Source organism: Dysidea avara, chromosome 11, assembly GCF_963678975.1.
Source record: "Dysidea avara chromosome 11, odDysAvar1.4, whole genome shotgun sequence".
Taxonomy (NCBI): Eukaryota; Metazoa; Porifera; class Demospongiae; order Dictyoceratida; family Dysideidae; genus Dysidea; species Dysidea avara.
In genome coordinates this window covers 8,551,290-8,574,281 of record NC_089282.1, presented here as the reverse complement: position 1 = coordinate 8,574,281, position 22,992 = coordinate 8,551,290, and the positions used below count along the sequence as shown (strand labels likewise).

Genomic DNA, 22,992 nt, shown 5'->3' with positions numbered 1-22,992 from the left:
TATAGCCATGTAGTCAAACTTTACTATTGCTGCTATGAAATAGTGTCTCTGTCAAAATGAACATGTAAAAATGTACTTCACCCTAGCTCAAAATTCAAGTTGGGTGTACAGATGAATACCACAAGTAAAAGCTGGAATGGCTAACAGGTTATAAGTACATTTGCCGAGTAAGTGAGTCAAATTGGCGTGCACATATGTGCACTGTATACGTAACCTGTTGGTCTCAGGAGTTAAACATGGGCATGACTTTGTGGTCACAACACAAACCATAAACACATAACTAAATTACATGCCACTATGTCTGGCCTCCCTCCTAGCCTAAGTTTCCTAACATCACACTCTAAACTCAGTGCTAAACCTCAAAAGGACCCTATTTCCGGACAAATACAATTATAGCCTGACAAGTTGTGTAATTGACCGGAAATTGTCAGTGTCCAGACTGTTATTTTGCCCACTGAGTTGGTGTTTTCCAATCCAGCTGTTCCACATTGCTGTAAGATCAAATAACATTAAAGCTATTTAATTGATTTATGTAATACTTTTTCCAAAAATAAATTAAAAACCTATGATTTATCATTATCTTTGCCAATTTTACATGCAACAGCAGAGTAGAAAGCCGAGTAACAGTCTCCATGCAGACAAGACTGAGAGAGGCCAAATGCCACTGGCTGGTGAGCATGGAATTAAATCATAGTTTTTGACCTAACAAAAGTGGCATGAGAAATGACTGTTGAATGGAGCATGTGAATTGATTATTGTCTTGTATCTCTCCTGTGTCAACTGTGTATAAGTAAGGAACTCAAATTTCTGCATTCATGGTTCAATAACTCTACTAACTCCATCATTCTCAGCAGATCTAAGCTTAAACATATAGAACTTATGATATTTATTCATAGAGTCATGCAGTACAGTTGTCACTGATAACTTTTGTGAATGCAATTTCATCTCACAATAGCCAGAGTGGAGCATGCTATTTTGAATGTGAACTCTGTGAACTATGAAGAAATGGATGCTTTGACTATGAGTTAGCTACTATGTATGAAATCTCATTTTTACATCTTACAAAAATCCTGTGAATATTTTATAATTACTCTGAATAACATTTCTTTTACTCTTACACTCAGATTGTTATATAGTCACTACTTTTATTATTGTGGACGTGGCCTTTTTGTACAGCCAAGCTGTTTTTGCATGCATTGCTTTTACACTTACACATTATTGTCACATGTCTTTATGTCAATGTTTTGGTGACAGCAAGTGATCTTTTGTACAGGAATAATATTATGTAACACGTCCTTAATCTTTGGTATCTAATTCAAAACAAGCACCAAATCTAATCTTATGAAATTACTGTACAGAACACAGCACATTTTACACAATCAACAGGGGTGGTTTTAGGGGGGTTTCTGGAGTTTTCAGAAACCACCTCTGAAAATTTCTAGATCCGCTATATTCTGCCCCAGATCAATATCAATTAATGGGCAGCCAGGTGGGCTCCTTCACTTTCATTGGACAATGCCAGCAAGATAAAAAATTAGGCAGGAAAATACTGTAATAGGTAACAATGGTAATATTGACTACTAGAGTAATTAATAGAGAATATTGACTAATAGAGTAGTCAATATTCAGAGGTAATATTGACTACTCTATTAGACCGTTAATGCACTTAGCAGCAGTTGAAATTATTTTTTAAAGATTTGCATTATGTTGAAAAAGGTCACTAACCTATTATTGATTATGCCAAATATCATACAAAGATTGTTAGAACAGAGAGTCATACAAGTTTTACATAATGACAGGGCCGGAGCCCACGGGACCACTTTTCAGCTACTTGAATTGTAAAAAGATCGACATACTCTAATAGAGCATTCATCATGATGATATAATCTAATAGAACAGTCATCGCAATACTCTACTGTTATTTCTTCTCCGTGCTGGTTGTGATACACTGCCAACACCAACGAATTTGGCTAGATGGAAAATGATTACTAATCCAGTTTGTGCTCTGTGTCAGTCAACCCAGCCCACAACCAACCACGTTTTAACTGGCTGTTCTGTGGCTCTTGACCAAGTTAGATACACTTGGCGCCATGACTTGGTTTTACAAGTTTTTGTTCGTAGTCTTCTGAAAGATTTATCACCCAGTTCTAAGCTTTATGCTGATCTCCCTAGCCATCTTGCTAGTGAGAGCCCTCCTAGCACCATTCCTTCTAATCTTTCATCATCATTAAGTATACCAGACTTGGTGTTAGTCTCCTCCGATTCCATCACACTATTAGAACTTTCTGTAGTTACTAATACCAAGCACCACTTTTTAGCTGCTAGCCATAGAAAACAGGATCACTATGGTCCACTGCTACAAGATCTTAAATGTACATCTCTTTCCATTGAGCTTGTGACAGTTGAAGTTGGCTGTTTAGGCCATTTTATTCCAGCAACAGTAGCAAATTGTCAGAAGTGTTCCATCAATCAAAACATTCTATTCGTGGCATCCTTCAGCAAGCAGCAAAAGTTGTAATCTTGCTCGTATAGGATCTTTAATGCCAGATCCTCAACATCATGGGACGTTAATTACTGATCTGTTGGACTAATTATTGTGCTGTACTGTGTCTTGGTGTTGTTGTAATGTATCTGTGTGTTGTTGTTATTGTGTGTGTGTGTGTTGTTATTGTGCTTTTTTTTTGTATTCATGCCTTGCCAGGGCCCTTGTTATTTCAACTTGGTACCCCTGAGTCTGGGCCCCCATTATCTCTTGTATGCTGTCATACTTTTCATGATGTTATCATCATAGAGCATTCAGTATACAATATATAGCCATTGTTCTACTTAGTCTAAGCAATTATACATGTATGTTAATTGTGTTCAAATCACTCAAAAGTTCCAGTGAGTCATCTGCATAGCATTGCATTGGGCTAATTGATCATGTATGTCATGCAGGCATTAGCAATTACAATCACAATGGCTTCTGTATCTCAAAGAACTAAGCTTTCACAAAATTGTGAAAGTAAAATTTAGATATGAAATTGAATTAATTGGTATTGTAGTACAAAATTACCAGGATATATCCTTGATGTTAACAAATAGGAGAAAGAGGCCTTGCAAGTAAATAGCTTCTACATGCCATTTCAGAGCATCTATTTTCAAAAATTTCCCTGGGGACCATATACCCCCAGATTCCCCTAGCTTGGCATGCTGTGTATATTTATTACATGTAGTTGAATTGAGTATCACATGAATGCAGATAATATAAAATTTACATCCAATCATTAAAAGAAGTACTGTACATGGCTATGACCTCCATTGCAGTCCATGGACGACTGGACCACTCAAAATCTCTGGGCTCTGGCCCTGCATAATTATAATTAAACAGCAAAGATTTACAGCATTTTAACTGAATGCATGGTGTCATTATGTCATATACGTAATAATGACAATAATCATGCAAGCTTTTCAGTATCATGGTCAGCCATTTAAGCACCCAAGGACATGCGTACATGGAAATACAGTATCAATATGACATGGTTATGGTTCTGTGATGATAAAGCCAAACCTATGTATTAGGGACTGATTTTCTAAAATCAGTTTACATGCTAATTAAGGAATATTTTAGAGCTATACAGATGTCCTAATTTTCAGGTGTCCTGTCCTCATTATCAAATTCCACTGTGGCCAATTTAGTAACAAGCAACATCTGCTAAAATACTTGGGTGTTGACTTTATAATATCCATATATACTTTGAATGTATTCACCCACTTTTATTATAAAATTTCAATTTTAATTGTACATGCATGCAGTAATTATATTAACATTGTATATATATATATATATATATATATATATATATAATTGTGAGGGGGCATAGGAAAAGGGACCTATAGGGACTGTTTTACTTTTGAGTAAAAGTCAGTAAATTTCCGTTTATTGTTAGGTAATTATAGTAAATTACATACATTGGGAAATCACACTTGTATTTAAATTCTTCATAACTATGTGAAACAATTCAGTATTGAACTTGAACTTTGAAATATGAATAGCTGGTGAGTTGTAGAATTCTTTGATTAGCATAACTCAAATTCCATGTTAACCACTATAGGTCCATTTTCCTATACCCCCTCACAATTGTATATATTATACGTATAACCAACTTACACATCAGGTTGATCTGCTTTGTAAAATGGTAATTATTTAACTATAACGTAGACTGATGTAACTGTCAATAACAACTGGTGTTGTAAGAAACTAGTGTTGCAAGAAACTAGTGTTGCAAGAAACTAGTGTTGCAAGAAACTAGTGTTGCAAGAAGGGATCTTTTGACTGCTATACATGTATTTCTGAGGTCCCAACCCATTGTAGTGTTTGCATACACAAAATTAAGGAAATGTTATGAAATCGGTTACTAATAAGTCACAGCAATGCAGTTTCCTCATTCAATGGAAGTAATTACTAATGTGCCTTGTCAACACAAAGTGAACTTATTAATGGCCTCACTATTGAGTCTACTGGTGATACACATAATAGCATTTATGACTTCTATTATAATAGATACAGATGTACGTGTATATATACCTCTGTGTGTATTTGTAACAATCACATACAATGCTGGTATGTGACTTACTGTATATGGTGTATTAGTTTTAGTTGACTGAGAAGGTTTCATGGAATGCAAATTGTACTGCACATAATATACATGTATGTATTCTGATCAGTGGACAACAACAGTATCTTCACTGGCCCAGAATATTCATTCGGATATACACAGACAATATAGCAAGCTAAATTCTGGAATCACTGTAAACATGTGTATGTATGACAGTATGTATAATATTTGTATGTGTTATGCAGTGTGGACTCCAGAGGACATAAATAGACTTCTAAATATTTGTGACGTTTTGCCATCACTCCAGGAGTTGCATTATACAACAAAACCAGCGGAAATCACCCTAATTATTTGGTCACGTGATCCTGTGGATTGGGTGTACGGAAAGCTATAATTGGTTCGTCGCCAAAAGAAAATATAGATGTATAGAGTGATCTGCATAATTTGTATGGTGAAAATGATCAAATCGTCAGTTTCGACCTTGACACTGTTTGCTACTTTCCTATTTTGTGGTAAGTTATGTAACTTTGTGTCACCATAGATAATAATACGGTGAGGTATATATGGTGTCTCGTATAACTATAGCTAGCATGGATTCTGTGTCTTCTGTGCTGGGGTTGCAGGTAGCCTACCGGCAGAAGACACAGAAAACCCTTCTAAAAATTTCTAGATCCGCCACTGTGTCACCACACTAAAAATTTCAGTATTTCAATACAAATGGGTTAACAATAGCTAGGTAGCTAGCTACCATATTTTAAAAGCAAAATCTCAGGCTGTGTTTAAATTTTCCAGGCGAGTCGCAACTGCCTACCAGCTATTATTAACCCATTTGTATTGAATTACTGAAATTTTTAGTGTGGTGATACAGTGACGGATCTAGAAATTTTCAGAGCAGGTTTCAGGTTCAGGAAGTTTTCAATAACTGATTCCAGACTGTCCGGCTGGGGTGAATTGGCCAGGGTGAATGTTAACTTGATAGCTCAGTGGCCTAGCTATAGCTACATAGAACTATGGCGTAAACTAGCTAGCAATGAATCAGTAAAAATCACTCCACAACATTGTTTCAAAGTTCCAATCCAGGCCTTCGCAGAAAATTTTGAAGCAAAACAACACTTGTACTCATTAAAATGATTTTGATTTAAACCATCATTATTAAATAATGAGATAATACACATACATCCTGAAAACTTCGGTCACATGTAACCACAAAGACTGGTTCAGAGGAGCTTAGCACGCTAAAATGGCATAATGGCATTTTCAGTGATTTCAAAGGCAAAAGTAGTGAAGTTTAGCCAGCAGAAAAAGTGCCAATATATTGGATGGCACATATGCATATGGATTCACAAGTGAAATGGGGACTGGCCATGACAGACCTACTAATACAGTAAATATAGCTATACCTCTAGCTAATGATGCTAAATGGTATGATACAATCTACTTTTAAACAGTTATTTGGCAAAACACTGCATATACCTTAGTTTGGGCTCCTTGGATCTACCCCTGTGCACAACTCAAAAAATCCTATACAAGATTTCAAAATTTTCCAACATTCAAAGATTTTATGGCAAGATTTCAAGATCTCAGAACAAAAAAAAAGTTGTAGTATGCAGAATAGTTGGATCACAACTTGTTTAGTATCAGGAACTGTACAGAATTTTCAGATTTCTCTAGAAGCCATACAAGAATTACAGATCTTCATGAGACTACAAGGCATAGCAATTTTCATAGGTTTCAGATTTTAAAATGAGCTGAGATTTGAGATATTACAAGATTTCAAAGGGGGAGTCTTGTTCCTGTGAGATGTTTACATGGATCATGACATTCTTATAGACTATAGGCTATGCATGGTTTAACTCTTCAATACCATCTATCATTAATATTATTATACATATAGCATTTCTATTATAGCACTGAAAGTTGAGCTCATTTGCATGTTATACATCCTGTAGCTATCCATTCAAAATTGCACAACTATTTGATACTTATTGACTGCACAAACAACATTGTTACTAACTGTTCATCATGCACTGGGCAGCTATATCTTTATGATACTGATAGCTTTCATGGTTATCCCAAATCAGGTGAAGTGATCATAAAATAGATGATTACTCACCGATCATTATTATACTACAATTATATGGAGTACTGCTGTAATTTGCTCTTTTTTTGTTGTAAAATTTTGTATGCAAAAATTTTTATGTAAGACTACTCTAATAGAGCAGTCCATTCAAATATCTTTACACAAAAACTTTTATTGCAAATTTTTTTTGCATGCATTATGGTAATATACTGTACTGTATGTATACACATAATGGTGACTTGTGTATGACAGTCGTTGCTCAACAAGAAGGAGACTTAAGACTAGCAGGATACTTGGCTAATGAAGTTTCTGGTAGACTAGAGCTCTTCTTCAACAACCAGTGGGGAACATTATGTATTAATGAATTCACAAAGGAGAGTGCAGATATTGCCTGCAGGCTCTTAGGCAATGTTAATGTAGTAGAATACGGAACAGCTGACAAACTATGGTATGTGGATAAAATGATGTTGTGCTATCTCTAGAATTGAATGTCAGGCAATTTGCTATTGAGTGGGGTCTTACATACTCCCGTACATATATTGCATGTGTTTTGGATATATTTGATGGAAAGTTTGGGGAAGGAGCTGTGGTATCAGGATTTAGCAATTACAAGATTTGATGAATTTGCTCAGCTAAACAGATTTGTATTAGATTTGTTTTAGTTTTGCAAAATGCTTAACAAAATGTTTAATCAAACTCAAACTGGCCTCCTACTACTATATAGCTATTATTTATGCTAATGCAGTAATTGTGCATGTAAATTAATAATGCTCTTTCTTTATGCATATGCAGATATGGCCAAGGAACTGATATTGTGCAACTGTATTGTTTAAATAATAACAGGATTATTATTAATTGCACTGTTAGCACTAGTGATCAACACTGTCTTGATGTTGCCATAATCTGCTGTAAGTTGTATGCTTGAATTTTGTACATGTAATTAATATGTAGTTATTTGGCATATCACATACTTGTAGATTTGTGGAGCTATGTATGTGAAGAGTGCAGGCATGTACCAACTGTTCTTGGAATATGTAAATAAATGTCACACATGCTATTATACACGTTTGGAGTACTAAAAAAATGCTTGTAATATCACCATTTGTTATTTTAGTGGATAATCAGTCATTATCAGTGTTTATAATTGATGGGTATACATAGTTATTGAGTTTTCATGTGTGCTGTATATGTAGCTAACATAAAGTTTGTATTATAGTGTAAATGATTTGGCTGTCTATGCATACAGCAATGCACAGATCACATGCATCTGTTATATTATACTGTAGCTGGCAATGAAGTTAAAACTGACAATCTAGATGGGGACAGTAAGCGTATGAAGCGCAATGAGTGTACCCGTTCCCGATGTCCTACTAACTCAACAACTGATGTAAATGTTGTAGCAATTGCTACCATCACACCAATTGTAGGAGGCATACCCATACTAATTTCAGTGATAATACTATGCTGGATATGTGGAGGTTGCAAAGCAACTAAAGAATATTGTGAAGGATGTTGTGAATGTTGTTTTGATGGATGTGTAAGATGTGTGAAAGTATTTGATTTAAGAACGTACTCAAGAAATACAACGACAAGGTATTGTATTTTTCACTGCTACTTTGCAGGATGAGTACTAAAATAAGAATATGCATGTGACTGTCTGTTAGCAAGGGTGTCAGAGTAGGTGTGACCAGTGAAGCCAGAGCCTAACCACGTTTTGGTGACCAGATTTGCAAATGGTACCTTTTTGGGTTACATATGAAGGCTTGATTGTGAGTTTTGAGACAATATAAAGTCAATAATTAAAATTCACAAACAAAATGAAAAATATTTACATGCTAAATAATTAACGTTTATAAGGCCACTCCAAATAAATTCTCTGCTTCTTGTCCACCGCCTGTATCTGGTTACTGTCTGCTCTAAAATTAATATTCAATTATTCCACATTCTTCCATTATTTTCTGGTTATTCTCGCATACTGACATGCTCAGTAAAGCCAACTTGAAGCAAACTTACAGTTTCAGCTCACATGTCAACAGTGCTATCAAATCAACACAAACTCAGTGTTTTTGTTATTTTTGCGACTTGAAAGGAAGGAACAAACTTAAGCATGTTTTTATGCAGCTTTTTTATGCAGCTTTTTTATGGCTGTGCCAGGCAAATAATGGCTTGAAAAGCTGCCAATCTTATAATGAAATAATGGAAATGGACCGTGCCCACCCACATGCAAATATGTCTGATTGCAGGACAGGAAATAGAGAATTTATAGTGCTACCGGGCATGTACTTCCAAAAAGTTAAATTTCATGTTTCTGGTTATAACTTGAGACATACACCACACATCTTAATTCTGTTTTTTGCACATAGTTATACTCATGTATCTGTACATATCTGTACACAGGTTACCATGGCAACAACCACAATTATCTAAAAAATGGTATATTTATGGTTTTTGGTTTTTTCGTATCTAGTTTTATATACTTTTGAGTTTTTCAATAATTTTCTAGTAGATGAAAGCCCGACAATTCGTAGTACCAGATTTGTAAAAAAATATTTTAAAAGTAAGTTATTGTGATTTTTGTGATTTTCATAGGGTTTCGAAAAAATGTATCTAGTTTCACATACTTCAAAATTTTTACATATACTCATTATTTTCTGAAAGGAGATAGACATGCCTAAAATTTGTAGCTGGGGATTTGTAAATTTCTTTTTAGTTTTTGTTTTATAACATCGTAAAGTCAGATTATGGATTTTTCTGTGAAATTTGTTGAAAACCACAATTTATAAAAGTACGCTCTGAGACACTGTAAATATGTATAACCACAAAAAAACAAAAAATTATGAAATACTAATGAGCAAAGCAACACATGAAAGGATAAAAACATTATAGAATGTATCTTGTGGCATATAGAAATAAATGCGTGGGCGAGGAAGTAAAATAAGTTTGGAGGTTTATGCCCAGTTGCACTATATTTGGAGTGGCCTAACCAGTGTGCATTTACTAAAAAAGTATCAAGCAATTTATCTGCCAGTGTTGCGCTGTTTGTGTAATCATTTGAATGATGGTATTGATGTCAATTCTTGCAGAAATCAAACATATTCTCCACCTACAATTATTTCAGTACCTCCAACACTGGATAATGTGATCATCATGCCACTTGGACACATAGAACCATCTACAAATGCTCCTGACTCCACCTCTGAACAGAGACCAGTTAATGATTCAAGACAGTTATCCAATAACAGTAATGAGAGTTATTATAGTATTCATGGAAATGATGACAATAACCCACCAGACTACAGGCATGCCCTTCAGTATCGTAGCACGGAGAATGAAGAAGTTGAATCATCATCAGCAAATCAACAACCACCATGTTATGACACTGTAAACTGAAGTGTGTAAATTGTATTATTATTGTTTATATAGTCAATGTACAGATTTAGCTATACACATTCTGTCACTGCACTACATTTCTGTATGTGTTGTATGTAATTTTAATATGTTCATACATAAATATATTTCTCAGTTGGTAGGTACATACGTAGGTACGTGTTCACCTATGCATATACCACTGAGTGTTTATATTGTACATGTAACACTTTCACACCTCAGATCAAAGGAGCTGCCCGGGCTACAATTCGCATGTAGTCGGGCTACAACTGGGCAGTGATTAGATAGACATTGAAGTTGAAATTGATTGTGGGGATCAATTAATGCTCACATGATTAGGATGCATGACTTGGATTTTTCCATGAAAACTATTCAGATGGAGAGCGTTTTGTTATCCTCACCATCCTACAAGTTGAAAAACGTTGGGCTAAGGTGAGAACTAGCTGCTGTATAGCTTATTCACCAATCATTTCTGCACATTTTCGAATACGGACATGCCCCCATAACAAAGCTACCAGTCTTTTTTTTGTTTGTTAAGAAAAATGAAGTACTAACAAACACAAAATTAACTACAACTACAATGCAAATTAAACTACAAGCACAATTACAACAGGGGTTTGGAGAAAGGAAAATCAGTGTCCTCACAATGCAAAGCCCAGTACCGTAAAATCATACGGGAATTATTCGTCCATAAAGAAACTGAAAGTTGTTGTAATAAATGTTTACAAGCCTGTTTGGTTGACGCACCACTTCTGGCTGTGGTGCGGTCAGTGATGGTACACTCTGCATGGAGTAACCATTCTAGATTTACAAGCAAGCTTGCCCATCTAGGCCTTTAGTAAACTCCGTACTTAGCACTGGTTAAAACATTAAACTCGTGTAACTGAAATTCTCCATGATAGCTCCAGGATATGTCCGTTCATCATAACCAAATGTAACCAGAACGTACTAGCTGCTAACCCATAATCGAAAATTTTAAGTATACATATAATATAATACATCCAGTGGCTGCACTTGTATTGGCTTGGGTGATTGATTGCCCTGTACAGGCTATCAGCCTGATGAGTGTTACATATTAGCTGTAACACGTGACATTTAGGCTTTGCCTGATATGTATGCCCACTGCCCTCGGGCCTGTGGCCCAAGGGCAGTCAGGCATACATACCAGGCGAATCCTTCATGCCTGTGTTACAACTATTACATGTATAGCAGTTGTCATTTTTACTGTATGCTTAAAGCTGTACAAAATCATCAAAACATGCTATTACATGACCTGATTAAATTTGATACCATTAAACTACTTCCTGATTATGGGTTCTGATTTTATAGTTATGAAAATAGTATGCTTCAATCAAGTGCTTCAGAAATTACCCTCACTCAGGCAAGCTAGCTACAATTGTGGTGGTTGTGCTGAGTTATCTGCCACATTCTAAGTACTGCAGCTGATTCTATAGATATAATTATATTATACCAATGTGACAATATTGGAATTTAGTACTGGACAAAGTGAATCAAATCAATGTTCATAACATACATGTATATGTGTATGAATGCCCTAATAACAGCAATGGTAATTTCACCCATTCCAAGTCTGTAACCTAAAATGAAGACACCACAAAGATCTATAAAAATGGTCTTAACTAGGGGAGGGTTTCAAATGAGAACAATCATGTATTACGATATGTGCATGCTCTCAGCTTTAAGATGAAATCAAACAAAATCTAATAATACTATTTCTGTTGAGATTAAACCCCTTCAACTGCTGAGTTTACAAGGTCTTTATTTGTACTCTGTAGCTATCTTAATTGTTTACAGAGTCCACTTCCACTTCCACTGACCTAGCTAGCTGCCTGCATGTGCAGTGTATATCTACAAAACTTTTTTAGTCCCTGGCCTAAGAAACACTAAAATCACAACCACAACTTTTCAGCAACAATAACTAAATTCGTAGCTGTAAGTCACAGTTGACCTACACTATAAATTATTTTTGCCCAATTTCAATGCATGCCATTGAAGTATGTATGTTAAAAAAGGCTATAACAGCTTCTGTATACAGCTACACGTTTTGCTGCCAAGCATTGTGAATGGATAACTGTATACATGTGATGATTATTCTGCTACTGTAATAATTAATCCAATTGCATATGTCAGATTTCAAGTGATAACTTTTGTAGAGTCAGAGTAATACACACACTAGTGTTGTTTTAGTAAGGACTTTTAGTTTTAGTTATAGTCATAGTCAGTTTCATCAATAATTTTAGTTGTAGTTATAGTAATTGTTCTTAATTCCTTTTAGTTATTGATTCAGTTATGCCGGGTTATATTCTCTGTGTTGTTTTAGTTTTAGTTTTACTTAAAAAATGTTTAGTTATAGTTATAGAAACATTTATTAAAATGTTTTAGTTTTATGTATAGTTTTAGTAATCTTTTCCAATTGTTTTTAGTTGTAGATTTAGTTTTAGTTATAATACGGATTTGCTTTAAGTTATAGTTTTTAGTCTTAGTTAACTAATACATATTTGTCTTACTTTTAGTTTTAGTTATAGTTAATAGATCATGAATATATATGTAAGTTAATTACAAATTAAACAGCATTTTTAATTGAGTTATCTGAAGGCCTGATTTTTACTTGATGCATTCACATAATTATGCTCAAAGTTTTGCACAAAATGAATTTCCCAAAATTTTCACCTATTATGCTCTTCAGTGTATCCATTATGCTTGCATTAGTTACACTAACAACATTTCTTACAATGAACATTATTTTTAATCAGTGAATGCTCTATTAGAGTATTTCACTACAAAATGACTGTTCTATTAGAAGAGAGTATCGATCTAAGGAGCTATATACAATGAATTTGAGTACTCTATTGCAGTTTGAAGTTTCTACTGACTGCTCTATTAGGGAGTATTGATCTGTTTTTATGGAATGAAGCTCCATACCTAGCATTATGCTGGCATAGCTCTCCAGCCTATTATGCTGGCATATTTGATGCAGGCCTATCTGTAATCATCCATGCATTATATTGAATAGATAAATAAAATAATAGTTTAATACAAAATTGATTAGTTGACTGGCTTATGCTTTGAGTATAGTGTACTGTATAATCATATTTTAAATTTCTACTTTCAGAGTGCTCACAAGATTTGATCAGCTACACTAATAAAACTTTAAGGTGCTTTGTACAAACTTCTGTGTTGTATTACAGTAGCTAGCTATGTTTCCAATTCAAAAATGAATTTTGTAAACAATAGTACAATGGCATGATTTAGCACTTATGAGTATATATCGATTTCTGATTGTGCCATGTAATAAAAAGAGGAATGTTCTATATATTTCCCTCAAAGAACAGATGATGTACTTACATACCATACAGACGTCTATTATTTAAAAAAATATTACTGTGCAGTAATTAGAATAATTATGAAAATATCAAATGAAGATAGTTCACATGCACAGTACTGCAGTGCTCATATAGTATTATCTAAAGTGTATGTATATATTATCATTCCAATACACACATAGTTTATCGTCATTTTAATAGTCCACCTTTGCCAGTTCTATGTATCTGAAGTCATCACTAACAAGTCTTCTCTATACTCAGTGTAGTTGACACGATCTGGAATATTAAGTGAAGTAGTATTGTGAACATTTGGATGTGTCAGATGTGACTTATTAAGCAGTGATATTTTATTTGCTGTTGCTTTTAACATGTACATAAGGTCATAGTGAAGTGCATAGGTAAGAGTATGGTATAAAATTATCAGAAAGAATTGAACAAAGGTAACAATTACCATGATATTTGTAAATACAGAAAATATATCATTGTTACTCTGATAGGACACTGCATATAATACAGTGAGATTTAGTAGAAGTATTAGCTCCTGTATGTTAACAAGTTTGTTTTTGTTGGGATATATGAAGCCAAAAGATATTGTGTAGCAGAGCAAAACTATGGTTGATACAATCAACTTAATCTGTGTACGGAATAAATAGAATACAAAGAACAAAATTCTAAGACTAATTTGAATTCCAAGCCAGTAATAATACCTGTCTTTATATGCTCCTTGAAATGCATCCAGGAAAGGTTTAAAGTGATTCACCATCTTAAATCTTGAGAGGAATCTTGCAAATAAAAGAGTTATATTTAATGGCACTAAGATTAATAATTGCAAAATGCAAATAATGAACAGAATTATAAACTTTACTCCGAACAATGGAACACTGGAATCAATAGACCACACTATTTGTTGATAACCACTGGGCAGTTGAGTTATAGTAGAGTAAGAAAACAAAACTGTTAGGACAGTTCTGACAACACTAGTATAAGATAGTAGAAACAGTGTAGCTAAAACAGGAAGAGATCTTGTATGTGTCCATTGTAACATTCTAGTGGAATACCGACTTACAATAATAATAAATATGGAAATGATTATTAGGTAGAAAGGAAAGAATAGCTGAAGAAGCATTTTAACATAACTATCCATTCCATTGTAGAAACATGTCTCAATACCCAAGTCCAGATTGACAAAGGATATGAACACTTGTAGTGGTTTGAATATGTTATCATTTGTTAGGAAAGTGGAATCATTAATGCTAATAACATTAGCATAAAATATTATCCCCGTGATAGTACCATTAGTTACTGTGAGGTTGAGAAGATAAATCATTACCATTAATGCCATTCCAGCAAGCAAAATCACCAAACTGATGAGAATGTGTATATTAGTACAGTGTATACACCTTGATGATCCAAATACCATACTAAATGAATGTTGACACTGTGAATATAAGACACCAGTCCTGTTAAACTGACACTGTAAATCAGGATTTTGTAAATTAAGATCTGATGAGAGAGGCAAGCAGTAATCCATTGGACAATTTGAACATACTGAGTATGTCCTATTACCAGATATTATTGGTGCAATCCAACTGTTTGGAGGACGTTTAATTGTTATATGATTAATTTCACATTCTTTGATGTGTAGAAATTTATTGTTGAAAAGGACCGGGTCACAATCGCATTTTCCATTTAGCAACACAAACCCAATGGGACAAGGTCTTAGCTTAACATAAAATACTTCATATATTTGGTAAAGATAAGGCGATACTGTTAGGAAGAGTTCACAGATTTCAGTAGCATTAGAAACAATAGTAAAGTTCAATATGCTAGAGTAAGAGGTTAAAAAGTTAATCAATTGGTTTTGGTGAACTATTTTACAGGATGAAGATGGAAGATATCTGTTGTGGGTTTCAACATACAAAGTGGCCTCTTTATCACTGCACGGCAAACAGAGCTCCACTTGTAATGTTTGACCAGGGTAAACTTGTCCCAGTACATCTACCCTGCAATCAGTAGCATTCCTTGAGCAATGACATATCATATTATGTTCATTTGTTTGATTAGCGTCATCATGAACAATTAGATCATTAATATTAGTGGAGTCATTTTCATTTATCCATCGACAATGGGAAGCATAATGACGAAATGATTTCTTGCATTTCATCTCTTTTGTTTTATTTATGCAATTATTATTGTTATCTATAATGATTTTGTATTTTGTTGGCAGTAGTACTGAATTGGTGGAAGTCTTGTTTAATTCAATGAATTGAAAAATGCAATGTGGATAAGGGTTATTATATTGCTCATTATCAACCTCTATTACTCCACCTGAAACACAATTATCAGAAAAAGTAATGGAAGTATTCTGGGAAAGCATAAAATAAAGAGTTTGTGATATTAGAGCAACTAAGTAACTGCAAATATTTGATTTAAACATGATTCTTCCAGAAAAGGTTATTCTGCATGTTTCAAAAATCAATATTTTTTCTGGAGTAAGATTATTTTCTATGGCTATAGGCCCTTGCACTGATACTGTCATGAACCTAATATATATAACGTATTTCTCTGTGCAAGTTGTTGTACTTTAATTGGTCCTAAATGAAGCAAGTCATTATCATTTACTTTTTCATGGCCTCTAATAACAATTAGTGGATTTGTATTGTTGGAAAATGTGCATGATTGAATAAATACTTTTGCAGCTTTACGTTCACTTAAGTAAATTGACTTAATTGAAAGAAATGGAATCAATTTGGGATTGAAAAAATTTATATCTATCATACTTTGCCACTGTGCAATATGCTGAAATGTGCAACTTGAGAAGGATACCATTGCACCAGTAGACAGTAGCTCCATTTCAATCAGCGGCATGCTTGAGGCTAACGATTTATCACTTACAATGTACTCAAAAATGCAATTTTCTATTAGCACTGTAGTATTTTTTGTGGTACTAAAACTTCTAAATGTCATTAAACCTTGATCTATATCATGAAAATGGGAATTCTTTATATCTATGGTGAAATGATAGTTCGTCTGATTTATTTTGACGGTCATTGCCTGCAAGTAATTTTGAATGTGTGATGTGTTAGGTAATCTTCTACTAATACGACCTCTAATTGAAAGTCTATTTAATGTGAATACACTATCAAAACTTTGACGTGGTGAGTTATCAAAAGTAAGCAGTATTCCATGGTAATTTGTATTGGCACTTGTACTTTTTACTGTCAAGTCAATGACCACATTGTTTAAATATGATCTTCCACAAACGTTTTGTCCTATTAATCCGTATTCGAAAAATGTGACGTTTTCTATTATACATGACCAGCAAAAACGAAGGAACAAGTTTGTTTCAACACCATTGTATTGTTGATAGTGCTGAGTAGTTTGACATTGTTTAAACACAATATTTCTGATAACCAAATACTCAGAATCAATGATTTCTAAAAACGACTGTAAACAACTAATCAACACAACTGCAGGTGATGAATACCTATCAGTTACTCCAACAAATGTAAAATTGTGTAAGAAATATAGTTTCACATTTGATGGGATGTAATGTTCTCCTGGTAACAAGTGATATTCAACATTTGAAACAACAGGTAGTGTACCGTTATGATCTAGTAAGTATTGGTTGAGTGTAGCACAGGGATGAGATGGACAACTTGTTTTGGATGAATTATCTGGTAGAATAAGCAAAACATCAGTTAGAAGGGACAGTTGAATCCATGAATTTAAGACTGTTGCAATGCGAAATATCTTCCCCATCACTGGCATATAATGTTGTTCCAATTCAATGAATAGGTACTACTTTTATATGTTTATAATAAAAATGGTTTGCAGCTTTTATATATATGATTCCATCTATGAATTGAAATGAATGCTATCTTGCCATGGTTCACACAACATTCAATAAATTTGTTTGTTGGCAATGGGATATGTTTTTTTATTTATATGATATATTAGCTAAATGGTTTTCAGTGTTTATGTTGCTTATAAGTAGAATTGAAATAAACTGATACAATTCATGTTGCATTCAATTATAAACTTATTTTCAGTATTATTGTTATTCCAAAGTTTACTTTCGACATAATACAACATTTTGCGAAGAAGATAATTTTAGATTAATCCTTCACCATCATAATTACATATCATCACCCTCACCATCATCCTCTATGTTGCGTTTGTCTTCACCACCAGCACTAACTAGCAACCAGCACTATCTAGCAACCAGCACTACCATCACTCACTACCAGCACTACTATCAGAACTACTATAATGCACTAGTACTAGAACCACAAGTACCAGTATACAAGTGTCTAGCCACTAGCATTAGCACCAGAAACTATATAACTACCACCAAACCAACTAGCACTACTGCAAACACCAGTGCAAGGCCGCAGGCACAATCATGTCCACTAGCACTACCAGCACTACTAATATAGCAATCAAAAGTACCAACAATCTTAACTGCTGCATCTGCTTAGTATGCCACTGACACTACCTCTACCACCACAAGGAGCAGCACCAGTAGAATAGCACTTGAATTGACAATGTCACTGTGACACCATCCTCCTTGTCATTGTCATCATTGTGATGGTTGTTATCATCATCATGTTCATCTCAGTCATCATCATCATCATCATCATCATCATCATCATCATCATCATCATCATCATCATCATCATCATCATCATCATCATCATCATCATCATCATCATCATCATCATCATCATCATCATCATCATCATCATCATCATCATCATCATCATCATCATCATCATCATCATCATCATCATCATCATCATCATCATCATCATCATCATCATCATCATCATCATCATCATCATCATCATCATCATCATCATCATCATCATCATCATCATCATCATCATCATCATCATCATCATCATCATCATCATCATCATCATCATCATCATCATCATCATCATCATCATCATCATCATCATCATCATCATCATCATCATCATCATCATCATCATCATCATCATCATCATCATCATCATCATCATCATCATCATCATCATCATCATCACGGTCACTGTAATTGTTGACATGAGTTTCATGTTGATTACATAATACAATCCAACTCCAATCAATCACATAATATTGAAAACATGCAAGATATTACTGATGTTATTAGTTTAATAAACAAGAAAAATCTTATGTAAACAATGCATCATTGTATAAAAATGCTGCCACACATCAATCATTTTAAATTTATATTCACTGCATAATAATTGCTTTAGTGATGATGAAAAAAATGTGCGGATTAGTGTTTCTTCAGATTTGGGCAGTCTGTGCTAGCAATGTGATTTATGTTCTACCAGATAATTCGTCAAATACAAGTTGTCTGTCTCAACCCTGTGCTACACTCAGTCAATACTTACTTGAGAATAATGGCACATTACCTGTTGTGTCAAATGTTGAATATCACTTGTTACCTGGAGAACATCAGCTGGCACCGAACATAGAGTTATATGGTTTGTACAACTTAACATTTTATGGAATAACTGACAAAGACTCTTCACCTGTAGTGCTAATTAGTTGTTTCCAATCATATATTCACATAATTGACTCCAGGTATGTTGTTATTAGAAACATAGCGTTTCAACAGTGTGACCATGCTTATGCTCATGAAACTAACTTGATGCTCACAGAATGTTGGTCATGTGAAATTGGAAATGTTACCTTTTTACACTATGGTTTGGTTGCAAATAATTTATTGGGAAAGTCTCACTTATATAATATTGTTTTTGATTTAACAGATAAAAAATCAATTGCATACTTCAATTATTATGGAATCCTTCTAACATACAAAGATTTATCAAATAGCAGTTGTGATCATCACTTTATAGTGTTGGATACTATCAGTATTTATAGCCCGGATGGTGACATTCTACAAGTTACTCCATACATTGATTCTGTGCCAGAATGTATTGCTATAAGATTACTGCAAACGATGTATAATGTATCCATCACAGTTAATAACTCTCATTTTCATAATGTAGATCAAAAGATTTTGTTTATAGATATGGCTTCATCTCTAACTTACGATACTGTATTAATTGGGAACTGTCTTTTTGAGAACATTAATCAATTTTCCATTACTCAGAATACCTATATGATTTCTATTAAACTTGCTGTATTTAATAAAATCATAACAATTTCAAACTGTACATTTAAGAATAATAAAAATTTTCATCGCATAATTGGAATAATTATTGATATGGAAATCACAAACACTCCAATCAACAATATTCCATTCAACAATATTAACTATATCAATCACAACAACAACAACATAACTATAAAAACTTGCGTTGTTCTAAATAATAATAAGTGTGGTTTTCTAGTGATACACAGTTTGAAATATTTTCCTAAATATAAAACAAATGCTCTTATTTTAGGCCCTACAATAATTTCTGGCATATTCAAGGCCGATGTACTACTATATTTTAGTGGAGTAAATGTACAAATTATGAGGCCAATGAACATATCGAATATTCATACCACTGCAGTAATAACCTTCAAAACATCTGATGTTATATTTGGTAATGACATCATAATTCATTCGTGTACTTGTGATCAAGTTATATTTCTTTATTTAGATTCAACTTATATAAAGTTAAAGCAAAACAGCAGCATTACAATATCTAATAACACTATTCAAAAAGAATTATTTAATGTCGACCGTGATCAATACAGTACTCCTTATCCATACTGTACATTCCAGTTTATTGGAGCACAAAATGTTTCCACAAATATAAAACCACTGCAAGGTGATTACAGAATCATTTTGGATAACAACGTTATCAGTAATGCCAAAATAAAAGCATGTAAAAACTTTTTTCATCATCATACATCCCATTGTAGTTGGATAAATGCTTCTGTATTCCACAGATATGATCCCACAATTATTAATGAACAAATTGTCCACGACAACACCAACCACATGGCAAATGAACATATGATGATATGTCATTGCTCAAAGAATGTTACTGATTGCAGGTTAGATGTGCTGGGACAAGTTTACCCTGGTCAAACATTACAGGTAGAGCTCTGTTTGCCATGTAGTGGTAAAGAGGCAACTTTACATGTTGAAACCCATAACAGATTACTTCCACCTTCAGCCTGCAAAATAGTTCACCAAAACCAACTGATTAATTTTTTAACTTCTTTAGCTAGCATATTGAACTTTACCATTGTTTCTAATGCTACTGAAATCTGTGAACTCTTCCTAACAGTATCGCCCTACCTTTACCAAATATATGAAGTGTTTTATGTTAAGCTAAGACCTTGTCCCATTGGGTTTGTGTTGCAAAGTGGAATATGCGATTGTGACCCGGTCCTTTTCAACAATAACTTTCTACACATCAAAGAATGTGAAATTGATCATTTAACAATCAAACGTCCTCCAAACAGTTGGATTGCACCAATAATATCTGGTAATAGCACATACTCAGTATGTTCAAATTGTCCAATGGATTACTGCTTGCCTCTCTCATCAGATCTTAATTTACAAAATCCTGATTTACAGTGTCAGTTTAACAGGACTGGTGTCTTATGTTCACAGTGTAAACATTCACTTAGTATGGTATTTGGATCATCGAGGTGTATACACTGTACTAATATACACATTCTCATCAGTTTTGTGATCCTGCTTGTTGGAATAGCATTAGTGGTAACAATTTATCTTCTCAACCTCACAGTAACTAATGGTACCATCACGGGGATAATATTTTATGCTAATGTTATTAGCATTAATGACACTACTTTTTTAACAAATGACAACATATTTAAACCACTACGAGTGTTCATTTCTTTTCTCAATTTGGACTTGGGTGTTGAGACATGTTTCTACAATGGAATGGATAGTTATACTAAAATGTTCCTTCAGTTATTTTTTCCTCTGTACATTATCACCATTGCTATTTTAATAATAGTAATAAGTCACTATTCCTCTTGTGTGTTACGATGGACATATTCCAAATTCTCTTCTGTTTTAGCCACTTTGCTTCTACTGTCATATTCTGGTACTCTCAGAACTGTATCCACAATTTTGTTCTTTTATTCAACCATAGTTCAACTACCAAGTGGTGATCTATGGTTGGTTTGGTCTGTTGATGCAAGTGTTCAGCTTTTTGGTTTAAAATTTATCATTATATTTATTACATGTCTTCTGATGCTGTTACTGCTTATTATTTTTAATGTCTTATTGTTTGTTGCACCATATTTGTCAAAGTTTTATTTGATGTATCATTTTAAACCTTTACTAGATGCCTTTCAAAGGCCACTTAAACACAAATATTATTACTGGATCGGAGCAAGTGTAGCATTGCGTGCTTTATTGCTTGTATTACAAGCAGTCCCAACCAGAATGAAGTTGATAATGTCAACCATAGTCATTATGATGTTTAGTTTGCTGTTTGGCTCAGCTTGTCCATATAAAAACATGTTTGTCAATATCCAAGAACTTTTACTACTACTAAATCTCACCATTACATATGCAGTGTCCTACCAAGATGACAACAACCTGTTTACCATCATTACCAATGTCATGATCAGTTTGGCACTTATCCAATTTTGTGTGACAGTTCTCTATCATTTGCTTACATACACTTTACGTATACTGCAATAATTGTAGTGATTTTGAAATTGCTGATACTATCAAACACCATCTGATAAGAACATAAAATGAAGAGGATTTTACTTTTGTTATATTTATAGCATAGCATGTATGTGTATAAAGCATTTTTATTTTGTTGATTTAAATAACGTTCTAACATTGCAGATATCACAGGTCTAATTTATTTTAGTTTAAATTCCTTAGTTTTATTGTATGCATGGCTATATGACTGATTCAGAAGTAGGGATTAAATGTTCTACTACGGATGCAGGTGCATGTGACCTCCTTTTTTTCATTAATGATTATTTCTAAGAGCCCAAGCTAATATGGAATTCCTATTTTATTGGGCAACTGGATTCAGTGGAATGAATAGTGGACTCTGTGAGCTGGAATGGTGGAATGCACTGAAATGATAAAATGGAATGTTGAATTGGATAATTTTATGTAGTCAATATTCACAGAACTATACGTAAAGCGCCTGCAAAATTATTTATCTGGTAACCTGTAACCTTAAAAATCATACGTTATTACTATAGTGTTTATCCAGTAGATTCTTAAATTGATTAGGAGAGTTGGAGTCAAACACTTATTGTTATATGCCATTTCAATTTAATGTCTTAATTGCCATCTTTTTACATTTGTTTCCAAACTAGCAAATGTAACTATCAATGTTCACTGCTTGAAGTTTCTTAGATTACTAGAGTGGTATATCCCCAGTATATGGAACAATTAATTGTTTGTTATTTTAGTAATTTTTCAGTAAACCTGCATTCACTGATGTTTTACTGACAGTTTAACACTTAGTAAAACAATTATGTTCCATATACTTAAAGTTACTGACATTTTACTATCAGCATAACTGGGTACAACTACAGTAAAGCAGCTTAACAAATTAGTAAACTAAGAACCTTCAAGCAGTGGTTGTTCTCATAGACATGT

General features: G+C 33.9%; 2 protein-coding genes across 3 annotated transcripts; one reads left to right on the top strand and one right to left on the bottom strand.

Annotated features, from left to right (window-relative positions):
* The first annotated feature begins 4,967 nt into the window (after positions 1-4,967).
* Positions 4,968-10,130, top strand: LOC136239614 (uncharacterized). The gene is made up of 5 exons (XM_066030379.1): positions 4,968-5,110; positions 6,931-7,126; positions 7,471-7,586; positions 7,965-8,271; positions 9,762-10,130. Exons 4-5 carry the CDS (start codon positions 8,012-8,014, stop codon positions 10,066-10,068), a joined length of 567 nt encoding a protein of 188 aa, XP_065886451.1. The 5' UTR covers positions 4,968-5,110; positions 6,931-7,126; positions 7,471-7,586; positions 7,965-8,011; the 3' UTR covers positions 10,069-10,130.
* A 3,354-nt stretch (positions 10,131-13,484) lies between these two features.
* On the bottom strand, positions 13,485-19,092 carry LOC136238874 (uncharacterized). Of its 2 annotated transcripts, none has more exons than XM_066029503.1 (2): positions 19,072-19,092; positions 13,485-15,737 (listed from the first exon to the last, which is right to left on the bottom strand). In XM_066029503.1, the coding sequence occupies exon 2, from the start codon at positions 15,571-15,573 to the stop codon at positions 13,627-13,629; it is 1,947 nt and encodes a 648-aa protein (XP_065885575.1). In that variant the 5' UTR covers positions 15,574-15,737; positions 19,072-19,092; the 3' UTR covers positions 13,485-13,626. The 2 variants fall into 2 exon arrangements, with proteins under 2 accessions (XP_065885575.1, XP_065885574.1); XM_066029502.1 differs by lacking the exon at positions 19,072-19,092 and adding an exon at positions 17,015-17,199.
* Positions 19,093-22,992: the final 3,900 nt, after the last annotated feature.

Excerpts from the sequence above, each read along its gene's own strand:
- LOC136238874 (XM_066029502.1), bottom strand. The coding sequence starts at position 17,180 with ATGCCAGTGATGGGGAAGATATTTCGCATTGCAACAGTCTTAAATTCA. Across the intron at positions 15,738-17,014 it reads ATACTTACTAGATCATAACG|GTGGAGTAATAGAGGTTGAT; the intron begins GTACACTACCTG and ends ATTGTGTTTCAG.
- LOC136239614 (XM_066030379.1), top strand. The coding sequence starts at position 8,012 with ATGAAGCGCAATGAGTGTACCCGTTCCCGATGTCCTACTAACTCAACA. Across the intron at positions 8,272-9,761 it reads TCAAGAAATACAACGACAAG|AAATCAAACATATTCTCCAC; the intron begins GTATTGTATTTT and ends CAATTCTTGCAG.